Raw genomic sequence first — 16,020 nt, forward strand, 5'->3', positions numbered from 1 at the left:
AAACTTAAAAAAGTGACATATTAACAGTCTAAAGTAAAAATTACAGCAGCTTTTAGCCTGGCTCAAAATCTCCACCATCGATGCTGGTTGGTGCGAAATGCATTCTGGGATACTTGGCTGTCCCATGTCCACACAAGCCAGCTCTCGAGGTATCCTCGATAAAACGGGAGGAGCAGGTACACATCCAGGCATTTGGACTGTACTTGGCTGGATGTGGACCAGATTGAGACAGGCCTATTGGCTTGTCATGCCTGCTCATAAATGGCCATCTGTTCCATAGCCTTTGTTGCTAAGGACGTTGCTAAGGTTTTTCCATGTGCTGTTCATTTTTGATTTGATTTATTGAACAGGACAGTGTGCAGTATTAAGCATAAATGATGCACTGCACCAGAGTTAGCTTGAAGCTAATTTGCATCTGTAGTCCATTACAATCAAAACATACAACTGCACAACAACAAACAGTACAAAGCAAAAAAACAAAACAAAACAAAGAAACCCCACAAAGAACACACCATACAAAAAACAAAGCTACACACAATGTTGTCCACTCTCATATTTCGATTCAGATTTTGGCTCAAATATGTATGGATGTATTTGAGAAGTTGACATTTTGAGTAAAGAGCGGGAAAAAGTAGTGAAATCCTACTACTGTAGCTTGATTCATGGTTTGCTGACAGAGCCTCCGAAGCAGTAGAAGTTTCCCAGGGGGCAGCTTGTTAGAGCTGGCCAATCAGAACAGGGTGGGCTCAATGGGAGGAAGGCCTTGAAGAGACAGGAGCGAAAACGGCCTGTTCCAGACAGAGGCTGAAATGAGGGCTGCATAAAGGGCCAGTATAAAGTGTAAATCATGCAGAGATATTCCAGTAGAGCCCCAGGTTAAAAATATAGACCTGGAAAATTGCATACTATTTCTCTTTTGAGAGTTGAAGGCCGTAAAACCAAAACAATGAGCAAAACAAAGACACGAAGAGGCTCATGAAGAAGTAGAGCTGAAGGAGCTGCAGAGTTGGGTGACAAGTTGTCACTACAAGTGACTTGTTTCATATTACACATAGTCATTTGATCCATTGTTCATATAAAAAATTTAATTAGTGCAGTTCTCAGTCTGAGAAATGGAAAAAGCAGGTTTATTTGGTGTGTTGCTAAGCTAAGTGTTGCTAAGCTGTAGAGCTGTAAGATTTTGAATGACTGGAGTAACTGAAAATATTAATCCTGAACCCAGCAACAGCACACAGTGTTGTGATAATTAAAAATAATTCAAGTAAGTAAAACAGCAACACTGTTTTGAAACTATCATTAAAAAAAATGTAAAATCGACACTGAATTTGAGGAAAGTTTAGTTTTTAACTCAAATTCTTCAAGCTGAAAATTCCCCTTCAGTTTTGCATGCATGAGGTCTGCATACTGGAGCAGGAGATGGAAAGAAAAAAAAGAAAAAGACGTTACCAGCTTGGCACCTCATCAGTATATTCATCAGCTTTTCAAAACCATCCAGACATCACTGTTCTTCATAATGATGAAGAACACTCCGTATGGCCATTAAAGGAAACACTGTGAAGCATTGTGATGTTTGTTACAAAAGAGAATCATCAAACATTTTCTCTGTTTCTAGCAACATCTGGTATCTGCACCACTGCAAATCATTTTAGGCTCTTTACTTTTATTACAGCCATTATTCAATGTCAACTTTATTAGCAGAAACTCCACTACAGACATTCAAGAGTATTAAACTGAGAACACTGGCTGTCCTGGGAATCCACAGACATGTCTCTGCTCACCAGATCAGTTACTGCAAACAGAACCGTTTACTTACATTAATGACATTAATGAAATATTAACCATATGTCTTGTTTAAAGTACTTCACCAAACATTCTTAAATCCTTCAATTTATGTTGCTCTTACAGGTCGTAAAGTTAAAGAGACCATCTTAGGAGAAAGAGGGATGATACTTTTATGGACAGTTGAGCAGAAGTTGGGATGAACCAAATAGGAGCCTTGGTGTGTTCCATCAGCAGCTGTGTGTGTGTGTGTGTGTGTGTGTGTGTGTGTGTGTGTGTGTGTGTGTGTGGTGGGTGGGGGGTCTTGTGAATTCCCAAAGGCCAATATGTATCATTGTTTTCACATATGTGATAATAAGACAGGCGTGTAATGTTATAAGATGTCATAAGTAGATGTATTATGTCAAGTTGCACACTCTGCAAAATGCCACATTTATATCTTTGTTGACTTTAAAGACTGTATGTGTTGGATTTAAAATTTTCTGACTCTGGCGCCTCCCGCTCATGTTATCTACAAACAAACCTGAGAGCTCAACATATTCTAACTTAGAAAACATATGTAAATAGCAAATGAGGAAAACATCTTGACCAGTTTGACAACTCATGAGAAATGCTGGAAAGTGAGAAAACTAAACATAGTCCAAAACCAAATACAGAAAACACAATAAAGGTTGTTACTGTTTTATGGCAGCTTTACACTAATGTCTCCAAATATTAGCCATATAACATGTAATCATTTGTGCATAAAAGTTTTACAATTGGTCAGTTGTTATAAGTGGAAATTCAAATACTGTAGCAGCTTGACATCATGCCAAGTATGAATACAGTATGTTACATTGTATGCAGAGCTACTGTAGAACTGTGGAACTGGACTTAAAGAATCTGACCGACTTCTGAGGCTGGATTTTTTTTTTTGCCCTACTTTTAGATTGTTGTTGTTTTCATAAAGTGTATTTTGGTCTGCAACTGCAGAATCTCAGCAGATAAATATGAGTATTTACAGTATTCCTAAAAACTACATGTATGCCAGTTCTGGTCATGGTCTCTCTCTCTCTCTCTCTCTCTCTCTCTCACACACACACACACACACACACAGAAAGGGAAGCTCCCTTTGATTGATTCCTAATTCCAGTGCTTATGAGGGCATGGAAAACTCTGACCACATCCCCTCTCCCTCTCCCTCTCCTTCTACCTCTCCTTCTCCCTCTCCTTCTCCTTCTCCCTCTCCCTCTCTCTTTCTCTCTCTCTTTCATTTTCACACATTTTCACCTCACCTTATTTAAACCGTTTTCCACTTCTTTTACATAACCTTCTCTTTTTGTTGGCGGTCAGTTTTCATGCTCCTACTCCTCTCCGCACCAAATTTCCAGAGTGTCTGCTCCAGTTTTCCAGGCGTCTGTTGGATGGGACAGCAGAGTTACAGTCCAGCGCTGGTGGAACAACCTCACTAACACTCACTGTGACAATTCACACACTGTACTTACACACATCCGTTGGCACTGACACCCGGACTCAGTGACATTATCAAACGGAAATAAGAAACCGCACGCTCACTTCCTTTAATACATAGATCATACATGTTTAAGATCTTACAAAAAGATCCTGTGTGTTAAATTTAGTCAGAAATAGTCCTGTGTAGTGGATCAGCACAGTTCATACTGTATATAAATTATTTATAATTTATCTCTCTAGCAATGGTGATACCAACAATTTCATCATTCACATTTGATCAACATCCTAATTGAAAAAAAAGGATGGAAAAGACTCTTAAACAATCATGAGCCTGTAAAACTCCACTGAAATTAAATCATTCACAAATAATTAAAATGTTTGCTTTCATGGAATTTGACTGAAATGTGTAATTACAGATCTATTTATTGCCCATCTTTAATATTAAGACAACACAGTATGATCAAGTGTCAGCAGAGTTGAGAATAATTACTCTCTGAAGAACTATAAAGAAAATCTGTTCTTCAATTTTCTATTCTTTCATACTTTACAAACAAGCCTTTGTGTTTTCTCCTCCATTTATCTGTTGATGCTGCTGTTTGCCACAAACACCTCCTGCATCTGCTTCACATTACAAGTCCCTCCAGTGATTCAGGGGCAGAACCACTTCTCTGTTGAAAAGCTCTTCTCAAGCAGCTGAAAGAAGGCTCCGTGTTTTTACAGGTGCTGATCTGCCATCTTGTGGCGTCCATGTGTAACTATAAATGATGTCAGGCTGGGCCTCAAAGCGGGAAACTGAAATTTATCAGCAGTGGTTTTGTCCGTGAATTACTTTTTTCTAAATATACAATTCATGTGCTGTTTAAATTATATAATAACAATAACATAGTGACTGTATATAAAATACTAACATAGGAAACTCAACATTTACTCTCAGCCCACACACACAGAGGACATTGTTGGTACTTGTTTGCCCAGATTTAGCTGCCAGGCCGCGTCGCTTCTGGCGCCAAGTCAGCAGACAGAAACTTGAGCTGACCCATTGATGGTCCACTACAAGTTTGATCAAAACTAACTAAAGGCCAACCTCAATCTAATTCAGCTAAGGACCACAACTATAAACTGCAAAATGCAACAATTGAAATACTGTAAATGATCCTTTTTCTGTAACCATGTAGTCTTTTACTCATTTTAAACTAATCCAAAGGTTTAAAAACTTGTGTGCAAGATTACAATCATGCATTCAGCATTTTCCTGCCCACAGACGCCCATGATGGTCTTATATTATATGATTTGTAGTGTATATACATATCTGAGATATCCAACCCAACTTTATTTTTGGAAAAGTCCAACATTTTATTCTCTGCTTTTTGTTTTATGTCCCTCTCTATAAATGTGACAACAGTTTACCTTGAAGCACTGGTGTTGGAATGAAAGTAGTTTAAAAATGTCAAAATGCTTTCATAACAGAGTTTAAAGGCTTTTAGGATAAAGATTTTGTTCCAGCCATTATTTATCGGTTGGATCTCTACTAAAAGCATCAGCAGGAGGTTGACATGCCAGACTCACATCATATGAGCTGCGGGGCTTTTGTACAGAGCCCCGTTTAAAAACAGATCTAAATCTGGTTTTTACCCACCTAAGGAATGCAGTGAACCTGAAAAGGCCTAACAAATTTACACTTTAAAAAAACAAGGATATATTCATGGAATCAGTTAGTGGAAATTCTTCTTTTCCATTGATTATTGTGAGTGACAGATCCCAGTGAGTTTATCTGGGCTGCGGTTGCAGAAAGTATTATGTCATTTGAATTACGACTGAGGAATGTATGCTGTGTTTCCGAACAAACAAACCTGTCTGTAATTCATCACTATGTGAGCTTTGCATTGGATCCATCAGTTGTGCTCTCGGTCTGAATCTGACTTAATGCTGGATGAGGGTTACAATAAAGACACAGGGGAGAAAGAATTTTGACATAAGTGATCCATCTTGAGGACAAAGAATGTGCAACAACTCTTGTTGTTATAAACAGACAAATGAAACAGAAATCTTATGAAACTGTTCTAAATACGTGTAACATTACAGATTTATTTACTCAGTGGCAGGAACAGATCAGTAGAAACAACTTTTGATATTTACAGGTATGTTTTTATTTACAATGATATGCAAGTATTACAGCACACTTACATGGGTTGAGTTGAAGGGAACTCTTGCACTGGAAGATTTGCTGTTGTATGAAAATGTAGCTCAAAATGCTTCAATCATTCTGAATTGGAGAACTGGATAAGATTAAAAAAGTCTGTGTCACATATCACTTATTTGGCTTGTGTGTTGATGAGCTCTGTGGTATTTCTTTTTCCGCCTGCAGAGTCTGTGTTCATTTATGTGTGTGTGTGTGTGTGTGTGTGTGTTATTTCTGTATGTTCAGTTGCCGGATCTCGTCCACTCTGTTTCTGTGCAGCTGGAAGGCCGGAGTGACCCATCGACCGCATGAACACTGATCCCCATACCAGTTGAATGAGCCCAGCTTAGAGCTACACTTGGGACACAGCAGCTACACAAACACACACACGCACACAGAAAGAGAGGAGGGAAGTACTTTAAGTGCACAGAGAAAAAGACCATTGTGTTTAAAGTATGATGTGCACATCAGCAGACAATCACAGTGATGGTGAAGATGATCAGAACTAATGTTTGGACTTGAGTGGAGTCTAATCTAAATGTCTTATTAAAGTCTGTTAAAGAACTTGTACACACACAAAGTGGAGTATTAGTAGTATATGGTAGGATTTCATAGCACATCTATACACTGTGTGTGTGTGTTACCTGTCCGTCCATCACTCCAAGTAAAGCTTGTTCCATCCACTGCACTGGTTCTATGAAGTATGACGTACACTGGACTTCTCCTAGGAGACAACACATTTCACATCATTGCTCATGAGAAGCTACACCCACAGTGTGTGTGTGTGTGTTTATTACAACTGCAGAAGGGTTTGACAAGTGGCATTGTTTATTTTGAATGTTTTATGTGTTAAAGGCCCTGAACACCCACACAGGTGTTCTGAGATACTCTGTCTGATCAGACCTCTGCTCAGGTTGAAGGTGAGCAGAGCGGTGATGTGAATTATGTGACGTCACCATAAACTTCATAAACTTAGAATGATAAAGGTGTCCTGTCCTAAAAGTTAATCCAATCAGTAAATGATTTAAATCACCTGTGTGTGGATTTACCATGTGTGTTGCAATAATGATGGAAAGTGTCACACTTGAATGGATTACTGGTAAATGCTGAATCTATGGACTTTGTTTCATGGCAGAACTTTTCACTTAGTAAGAGAAGTATTGCAGAAAAGTTATATGCTCGGCTGAGGTGGAAAAGTTGGTCAAACATCAGATGTGTGTGGAGCGATGATGAGACTGTAACGTTCCTCAAATGGATACATGAAACAAACAGAAATGTCATATTTCCATCACGTTTTCCACATGGTTTTCCATCATTTGAGCTTTGACTGTCGCTCTTTTAATGACATCATCTCGTTGTGTCCTCTTCTTCTGCAATGGTTTAATGGCACCGACTGGAGAATTAGCGCCACCAACTGTTTATCTTGATGAACCGACCCTAATATTCACATACCAGTCGTGGATGGAAATGCACATTCATTTGCATTTTCTTATGCAGATTTTCCAGAAATTTGGGTAAAATTTGTGCTACATTTGGACCCAAATCTAATTTTTGCCTCCAAGTGACTCAGATCTGATTTTTTAAAAGAACAAACCAAATCAGATTTTTTTTTTTTTTTTTTAATCAAAACTGGGCCACTAGCATATGTGGCTGTTGTCATCATCCTTGAGTGTCGGCACCTCACAGCCCGGTAAAAATAAACATGTCGCCTTCTTGTTCTCATTTTCATCATCTGTAATGTCTGCCGATATATATGCTAGCACAGCCCTGTCATCCATGTTTATGAGCTGGACACATGTCACTAACAGACATGAATGTGAACCATCAACATCAAAGACAGGATCTGACTAAAAAGGCCTGTAATGTGAACACAGCCTTGGATGGAAACTTGCCTACTGACAGAATGCAGCTATAATTCATGTGATTAGTCACAGCTGTGTTTGACAAGACAGAGTCAGCAGGATTTATGCTGACTTGGCAACTGCGGTAAACAAATATTTTGCTGATACAATCATAGTAAACATATGTTTGCTCTATTATATTGACACGTGGTTACTACAGATTCAAAGGTACAGTTACATATAGACGCCTGAAATCACATGACTGAGGTTTGGAAAACACAGAGGTCATTAAAGCTGCTGACTGTGTGTGTTGAGTGATGAGCAGGTTTATCAGAGCGTCTTCGTCAAAAGAGGTCAACATTAAAGCTCGAAGGTCATGCGATACGATCAAAAGCTCCAACACAGCTACTTGTGGTGAGACTGTTTTGTATGTTTTATATGTAATATCTGACAATGACATTAGCTGACTTTGTGCAGTGAGTGTGAGGGTTCGATGAACAGGCCAACAGTACGTTGTTCTCACCAGTGAGGTTACTGGACTTCTTGTGACCAAAGGCTGATGCTCCTTCTCCTACTGGGTGACTGAGAATACTGGAGCCACGGAACAGAGTTCGTCTGCAGAGGAGAGAGTGGAGGTGAACGATGAATTTGACTCATCATGAGAACATAAATCATGAGAACTAGTCAGCTGAAGACAATGACTGGGAAGTGTTCAGAAACACTGAGATGTTTTTTAGACTCATCATCAGCTTTTAACATTCAGCCACCGTGTGAACTTTTCCACCTTTCACCTGCACTTCCTGCAGCGATAGGACACTTCAGAGGAGCTGCAGTGGGCGGGGTCAGTGGCGAACAGCTCCCTGGGCACGTGCTGCAACTCTGCGCACACGCACGCACACACGCACGCACACACACACAGGACAGCACAGGTAAATAAAGAACATGGGGAAACACTGCAATAATAATGATCCATGTAAGGAGCATCGTGTGTGTGTGTGTGTGTGTGTGTGTGTGTGTGTTTACCAGGGTATTTCTCAGTGAGCTTGGTCAGTCTGTACTGTTTGTACAGAGGACCAGAGGTGTCCACTTCACACTGCATGGCCTCATACAGACACAACTGCTCCTCAAATCCACTGTTGACCCTGAAACACACATGAGCTATCTGTCTGTCCTCCATCTGATAATGACCCATCCTTCATGTCCAACAATACAAAACACAAAACAGGGTTGTCCAAGGAGAGATTGCACAATACTGGAAAAACAACACACACACACACACTTACTGCACATCCTGCTTGACACTCTTCAGTCTGTTGTAAGCCTCAGTGAAGTTCAGCTTGTATCTCTTCATCAGATAAGCAGTTACAATAGTAGCACTGCGACTCCGACCAGCCTGACTGACACACACACACACACACACACACACACACACACACACACACACACACACACACACACACACACACACACACACACACACACACACACACACACACACACACACACACACACACACACACACACACACACGTTCTGTGACTGAACATAGGAGACTGAATGTCTTTAAATGAAACAGAAGTGTTTACAGAGGCGCTGAGATGAAAAATCTTTTAGTCCATCAACTAGAAAACTATTTTGATAATTAATTAACCTTTTAAAATCATATATTAACTAAAAATGCCAACAACCTTCAGTGCTTGCAGCTTCTCATGAGGGAAGATTTTCTGCTTGTCTCTTGCTCATGGTTTTAAACTGACTATCTTCAGCTTTTTGACTGTTGCTCAAGTAAACCAAGACATCACAATGTGCTCTAAGAAACAGTGATGAACATTTTTCTGCATTTTGTCATTTTAAGGACTAATATTAAGCAATTATTCACAAAAAAAGATTAATCCACAATGAAAATATTGTACATCTTTCAAAATCCTTTTAATGATTCTATTTAAAATGTGTTTTATTTTGTTGGTACTCAAAGACGCCCTCCACTGGTTTTATACGTGAAGTTCAGTTTACTTGATTTGACCATTCTCTTTTAATTGGTCTCTTGTGAGTTGCCCAACTTTAAATGCTCATTTTATAATTTGTTTTTAAATAATCAACTTAAATGCACCACTGAAAGTTTATTCTGGTAGCAGACTCCTGGCTCCACACATACTGGCTGCTTTAGGCCTTTGATTCACTGTGATTGGCACAGCTGTGATGATAAATAAACCAGCTAACCAAACATTAAAAACACACATCGGCCACCATAGAACTGCTGAATAAGACTCAACTAAACAGATTTCAGTGGATTATATCAGTCGGTTCCTTTAGTGATAAGAACCTGACATTTCATGGAAATCATCAGAAATGTGAAACACATGACATGTGACACGATAAAGACAAGCAACGCAGCAGTGAGGTGAGAATGGTCGAGGCGTCCTGTTGACCTCTGATCCTTACCAGTGGACAAGTGCAGCCCGGCCTGCATCCACTGCCTCCTGAATGAACAGGAAGCAGTCGTCCATGTGACTCAGGAGGTCAGAGGTCACCTCATCCAAAACATTGACCCACTTCCTGCGAAAGCCACAATCAGCAGGAAGCAGAGGGGCGGGGTCCACCGAGTCCACAGACAGGATGTGAGTGACGGCTGCATTGACCAATGCCTGGCTGTCATTAAGGTCAGCCGCAGTTCCGATGTACAGACCGGGGTCCACCAGGAGCATGACTGCAGAGACATCAGAATTGTGACAGCAGGAAAAGTGTTAGTGATACACCAGCAGTTCATTATGTTATCAGTTACACCTGCTCTGTTTCATGCTTTGTGAATCAATGGAATCGAGTGTGAGACTGATTCTATAATTGAAACATGTCTGTATTATATATCTTGGATGTTTCTTCATTAAAATGATTTTTTTCTCATGATAGCTGAACCAACTCTCATGTATTCATTTGAGAAGTCTGGATATCCACCTCTCCTCCACAGAGAAGTGTTCTTACTGAAATAAACAGACCTCATCTGTCACTTTCTGATTCTTTGTATTACTTCTGTGTTATATTGGTTGATAATTTGGTTTTTAAAAATATGGGAATACATCTATTTAAGAGAAAATACATGGTTATTTGAAAATACAGAAAATATTTTGTGTTTTTAATACATTTATGAAATATAGTATAGACAACATAGTAGTCAGGGTGAGGTGAAGAAAACCAGGTAGGAGAAACGTCCTTAAAGGACAGGTTCACAATTTTTCAAGTGTGTCTTAAACCAACAGTCAGGTGTCCATATGAACAGTGGAAGAGGTTTTCCTCACTGTAATCATTCCTCCTGTTCATACTGGATATTAAAAGATCTTCTTCAAATGTTTTACAGTGTAAGTGATGAAGGACAAACACAGTCATTTAAAAGTTGATGTGAAGCTTATATGAGGCTTCAGCAGTCTGAGTTAGTCATATCAAGTGGATATCTGACACATTTACAGTCTTTTTAGCATCAAATTCCCTCTTTGTGTTTCCTCAGACAGTGTTTCTCTGTTGAGCTGCGGTGGAAGTATAGTAACAAAAGGAGGGACTTTGACACTAAAAAGACTGTAATGTTGAAAGAAGCTTAAGCTTCATATTGGCTTCAGATAAACTTTTAAATACATTTTACACAGAAGGAGGACTGTGGATTTTGTCCTCCATCACTTCCATTGTAAGTGCATCATGAAGGGATCTTCTAATGGTCAGTATGAACAGGAGGAATGATTACAGCAAGAAAAACATGTTTCAATGTTCATTTGGGCTCCTGACTGTTGTTTTAAGACATACTTGAAAAATTGTGAACCTGTCCTTTAATAGAGCAGCATGTTAAAGAAAAACAAACATATAATACGGTTTAAACAGACCTGTCGTGACTTTCTGTTTGAACAACACAGAGCAGACAGTGACAGAATGAACTGACACGTTCACTGACTGTTACTGTGCATTTTGTCAATAAAACGTCCATGACGTCAACAGTCAGACAGTAACTCACCTCTCAGTGTGAAAGCTTTGTTCTTCACAGTTTCTCTTACTGTCCGCTGCTAAGACGTCTTACAATGTTTAATATTCAACTGACTGCAACGAAACAACATGTGAAGGCGTGGATTCAACTGAGTGTTTCGGTATTTTTAAACTGTCCGGTGGGAAACATAGAGGAGCAGTCGGGTTCCGGGCGCGGTACTTTTGTACTACACACATTTTGTTACCCTCCATCTATAATATAATGCTTATGAGCTTGCCAGGTAGCCATAATTTCAGATAAATGTTGAATCACACATACAGACCATCTCTATAAATACATAATACTGCTACAGCATCACTCACTCTTGGTAAAGTGCACATTTAGCAGGATTGGTCTGACTACAGTGTAAACCTGCTATTTGCATTTTGTTGCAATGGCAAAAGATATATATGTATTATATAACCAGTCAGAAGGATCTAGATGATTTTTTGGTTTAGGAGTTTAAAAACAGTGAAATATCTCAATGGAATAGAGGATGAGTCATACTCAAAGATTCATCTCAGTCCAGAGAATATTGGAAAAATAGATTTTCCCTTCACTTGTTCACTTTATTGACAAAACATAAAGTAGGGACGTAACTTATGATTATTTTGATTATCGATTAATCTGCTGAATATTTTATCAAAGAATCATCATATCATTTTGTCTGTAAAATGTCAGAAAATAGTGAATGTCTTAATTTATCTGATCAACAGTCCAAAACTCAAACATATTCAGTTCACTATTATGTTTGACACAGAAAAGTTTCAAATCCTCATATTTGAGAAGCTGCAACCAGGAAATATTTGCAATTTCTCTTAAAATGTGACAAAAATGATTAATTGATTATCAAAATAGTAAATAAATAAATATGGTATAAATAGAATCAATTTTATGCCATTTGTCTCATGGTCTGCTCTTCAGTCCCTCTGCAGCCACACTCTCATCCTCAGTTCTCTACATTTCCTCTCCCTGGACATGTTCTCTCCTCCAGCTCCCCAGACCTGCCATTCTCAGGCTGTACACCAGATACCCTGGGACTTTCCCTCCTCTTCCCATCCACACACCAGCTGCCCATTCCCTCATCAGCTCCTCTCTCATACTGGTCCATTTCCTTTCTCCTCTGCTAGTTTGTCAATGTTGCTTCTATGGACTCTCACGTTCCAGCCATCCTGATCCTGGACTTTACCTGTTCTTTCCCTTCCTGTGGTTTGAACATTTTTGCCTATTTATTACCTGTGTGTTTGCCTTGACCCTTTCAATTGGTTACATGTTGTGGACTGCTTCCTATTGCTACCTGTAAGCCTGTGTTTTTGCTTTTTTCATTACATTTCCTTCTCATTTCACCTGTCTGGCTCAAGAGTCTGCATTTAGGTCCACCAGCTGTCTGTCCCGTCCTCATTTGTGACAAGACTGACCAAACAATTAATCAACTTATTATTGCAGCTCTAAGCGACAGGATAGTAGCCAAAGTGTCACACTGAATATGACAAACTCCCAGTGGAAACCTCTGTCCCAGGCAGAATTTCTGATTAGAATATAAATATGAAAATTCATGTCAACATGTTAGGAAGTAAAAACGTGTCAAAACACTGATTTCAATTGATTTCAAAATGGAAAATGAGGATCTTAAAGTTTGAATGAACTAAACAACACATGTGAGCACAAAGAGAGTAAATAAAAAGAGGACATTTACACGCTAGAAAAATATACTAAACCATGAAATTGGCTTCAGCTATAAAGCTGAAATGAGCGGGAATAACCAGTGAAGACAGTGAGTGGAAGATACCAGAGGGATGAGGTAATGCAAGCAGACAGTGGTCAGCAACTCACAGCCCCATCAGAGAGTCATTACCAGAAAGAAGTAGTGAAATTCTATTAAGTAAATATGGATCTCCAAACATCCTGTCCACTCCCATGGCAGCTGCACAGAGCAGCAGACACGTTTCTCACATGTGCTGTCTGACTTTATGTATTAAAGGACTAAATTGAGAATTACATGGTCAGGTTGAATAAATATCTTTTCTTCTTTTTAAAGTGTTTTGTTTGCTAGACGCTCCTTAAATACACATTTCATAATGTCTGTCTGGCCTCCTGTTTCTCAACACCTACAGAGTGTGTGTGGATGTGTGTGTGGTGCTCTGAGCTGTCCGCCAGCGTGTATCCCACAATCTGTACATGGTCACAATGTGAGGTGCTAATAAAGTTTTACGAGCTGCTTTAATCCAACCGTATGACCAATCACAATACCTCACTGTGACCACACTCCTCCCTGAGGGCTCATTAGAGGGCTGCCCATCACACTTATAATGAACTATTAAAAATGAAACATGTGAAATACAGTCAGTGAGAGCAGCAGGTGATCGGGAACAGAGTGGGAGTGTTGTGTGTTTGGTCTGCTGCACTGACTCATTCACTTTGTATTATCTCTCTACCAGATGGACTGCAAGAGTGTCAACAAGCTAATTTCTAACAGACTTCTCCTGTTTTTGAAAGTCCAGTTAGTTTCATCCACCTCTTATATGATTTACATTTAGTTTGTCTGATTACAGATTGGACTGCGTGAATATTGCTACGATACTTATTAAGTTTTTAGTTCAAGCAGGAAGACAGATAGTTATCATTCTAATGTCATTATAGGTCACAGAAGGGCTTCACTTCTCAGTTATCAGTCTATAATTTCACTGGGAACCCCAGATTGCTCATGATGGTCAGGTCAGAATCTTGCATGGTAGCTTGCTGCCACTGGTGTGTGTGTGTGTGTGTGAATGAGCGGGAAAAAAAATCTGTAAAGAGCTTTGGACAAAAGCACTATATACATTATTTTGTCTTCTATCATTGCAGTCTATGCCACACCCACACCTGTGATGTTATCCTACTTGAAATGGTTAATAGTTGGGGACATGGTGCCCTTGTTTCTATGAGTTAAGGCACTGAGAAGGCACCAGTTCATATCAAGCAGGAGACTTTTGTTGCATGTCACCTGCCTTCTCTCATTTCCTAACATCTCTCAATTGTCAGCTATCTAATAAAGGTATTAAAATACCCCCAAAATAATAATAATGAAGAATTTGTTAATGGGAAATCATAAGTTCATATGTATGCTCATGAAAAGGATCAAAGGCTTGTGCAATAAAAAGTAAATAATTCCACGATGGGGCCAACTGATGCAAAAAGATATATAGTTGGTACTTGAAAAAGAGACAAAAGATGACAAACACACACACAATTGAGAACGTCTGTTTAAAAAGAAAATATAGTTGTATTTCATTTCAATTTGGTGTGCTTCATGGGCATCATGTAAGTTAAAAAAAAAACAATTCTGCCAAAGTTTAGTGTGAAAGCTTTTTCACTTTTTGGACATTTTTGGACTTGAAAATAGTAGTTTGATAAATTGGTCCACTTACTAGCTCTTTTCTGGGCATTCAGTTGTCAGGTCATTGATTTATATTGATTAACATCTCGGCTCCATATATGACCACCTGTCCACCGCCAACTGAGCCATGACTGAGCACACCCTGTCTGCAGATGAAGACCATATGATGGGGTTGGTTATTGATACATCCTGATACATATTGATTCTCGTCTCAGAGATTGGAGCACATTCTGCGTTGTTAGAGCTTGTTTCTGTATGTTGGAAGTGTTCTGGTGTCTTGATTGTTCATGATTGTTGCCTGGTGGTGCTCCAGTCTTCACAAAGAACGAATGGTCTTTGAAATATTTTGTTTCACCACTTTTTTACATTTTACAATACTAAGTAAGTAAAATATCTTTCTGCATTAGCCAGCTTTGTCTCGATGTTAGGAAGAGATAAATAAATCAAAAATGAAACAAAATGTCCACATCATACTAAACGCCTCACCAGCTTGACCTCTCTCATTCGTTTCCTCTCTTTGGCTTTGTCCCCTCATCTTCTCTTTGTGAAAATCACCCACATGTAGACACTTTTTATGACGCAGGGACTGAGCTAAACAATTGAAACTCCACCACAAAAGTGTTGAAACCACATGACATCAGTTCTGGCTGGCTCAAGCACCTTATTCCTCAAGCTGGTTAGCAGGGAATAAAGTGGTCATAGGGTAACAGGTGGGAGTAATATCACATGTGGATAAAACCACAGACCTCACGAGAGAAAAAGCCCCTACTGCAATATGGTACTTAAGTGCTTTTATCTATCATTTTAAACTGGTCCCCAATGTAAGCTTTTGTTACTTTTAAAGGTACTATATGACACTGAACAAGTAAAAAGTAAAATATTATAAACATTTTAAAAAGAAGATGAAACCAGGATCTGTGCTAATAAATAAAAGCTATTATAGTAAGTGGCGTGATTAGTAATCAGTTACTCTCCATCTCTGGTCTTGAAAGGGATTACTGTGTGTAGGAGTCAATTTACAGCCAGTGTAAGAAGTTTAAATACGTCTTGGCTGTTTTTAATTAGTCTGTGGGTGTATTGTGAGTGTGTGTGTGATGCTAATTAAAAGTGTCCTGTCTCACTGCTTTTGTCTCATATATAAGACCAACAGACTGACACACTGAGAGAAGAAGAGGAGAAGGTAACTACTCTGATCCTGACACTCACCCTCAACTGCTTTTCAATCCAGTCCCGTTCTCACAGAGTCTTGGATAGAGATGATGATGAAGATGTCACTGTGGCTTCTGTTGCTTGGTTTTGTTGTGACCTTCACTGCTGCAGCTGGACCAGGTACGTATATGACACATATTATTAAATCTTATAAATCATTGAATGTTTTCATTTATGGTAC

General features: G+C 39.2%; 1 protein-coding gene across 2 annotated transcripts; it reads right to left on the reverse strand.

Annotated features, from left to right (window-relative positions):
- Nucleotides 1-218: 218 nt before the first annotated feature.
- dusp12 (dual specificity phosphatase 12) lies at nt 219-11,391 on the reverse strand. Of its 2 annotated transcripts, XR_010930865.1 has the most exons (11): nt 11,246-11,391; nt 9,694-9,958; nt 8,535-8,648; nt 8,275-8,393; nt 8,043-8,130; nt 7,775-7,866; nt 6,055-6,134; nt 5,416-5,782; nt 5,082-5,157; nt 3,054-3,175; nt 219-1,789 (listed from the first exon to the last, which is right to left on the reverse strand). XR_010930865.1 is itself a non-coding variant. In XM_067604894.1 (8 exons), exons 2-8 carry the CDS (start codon nt 9,954-9,956, stop codon nt 5,639-5,641), a joined length of 900 nt encoding a protein of 299 aa, XP_067460995.1. In that variant the 5' UTR covers nt 9,957-9,958; nt 11,246-11,391; the 3' UTR covers nt 5,355-5,638. The 2 variants fall into 2 exon arrangements, 1 of the variants encoding a protein (XP_067460995.1); XM_067604894.1 differs by lacking the exons at nt 219-1,789; nt 3,054-3,175; nt 5,082-5,157 and having other exon boundaries at nt 5,355-5,782.
- Between the last annotated feature and the right edge of the window lie 4,629 nt (nt 11,392-16,020).

Source organism: Thunnus thynnus, chromosome 12 (assembly GCF_963924715.1).
Source record: "Thunnus thynnus chromosome 12, fThuThy2.1, whole genome shotgun sequence".
Lineage (NCBI taxonomy): Eukaryota > Metazoa > Chordata > Actinopteri > Scombriformes > Scombridae > Thunnus > Thunnus thynnus.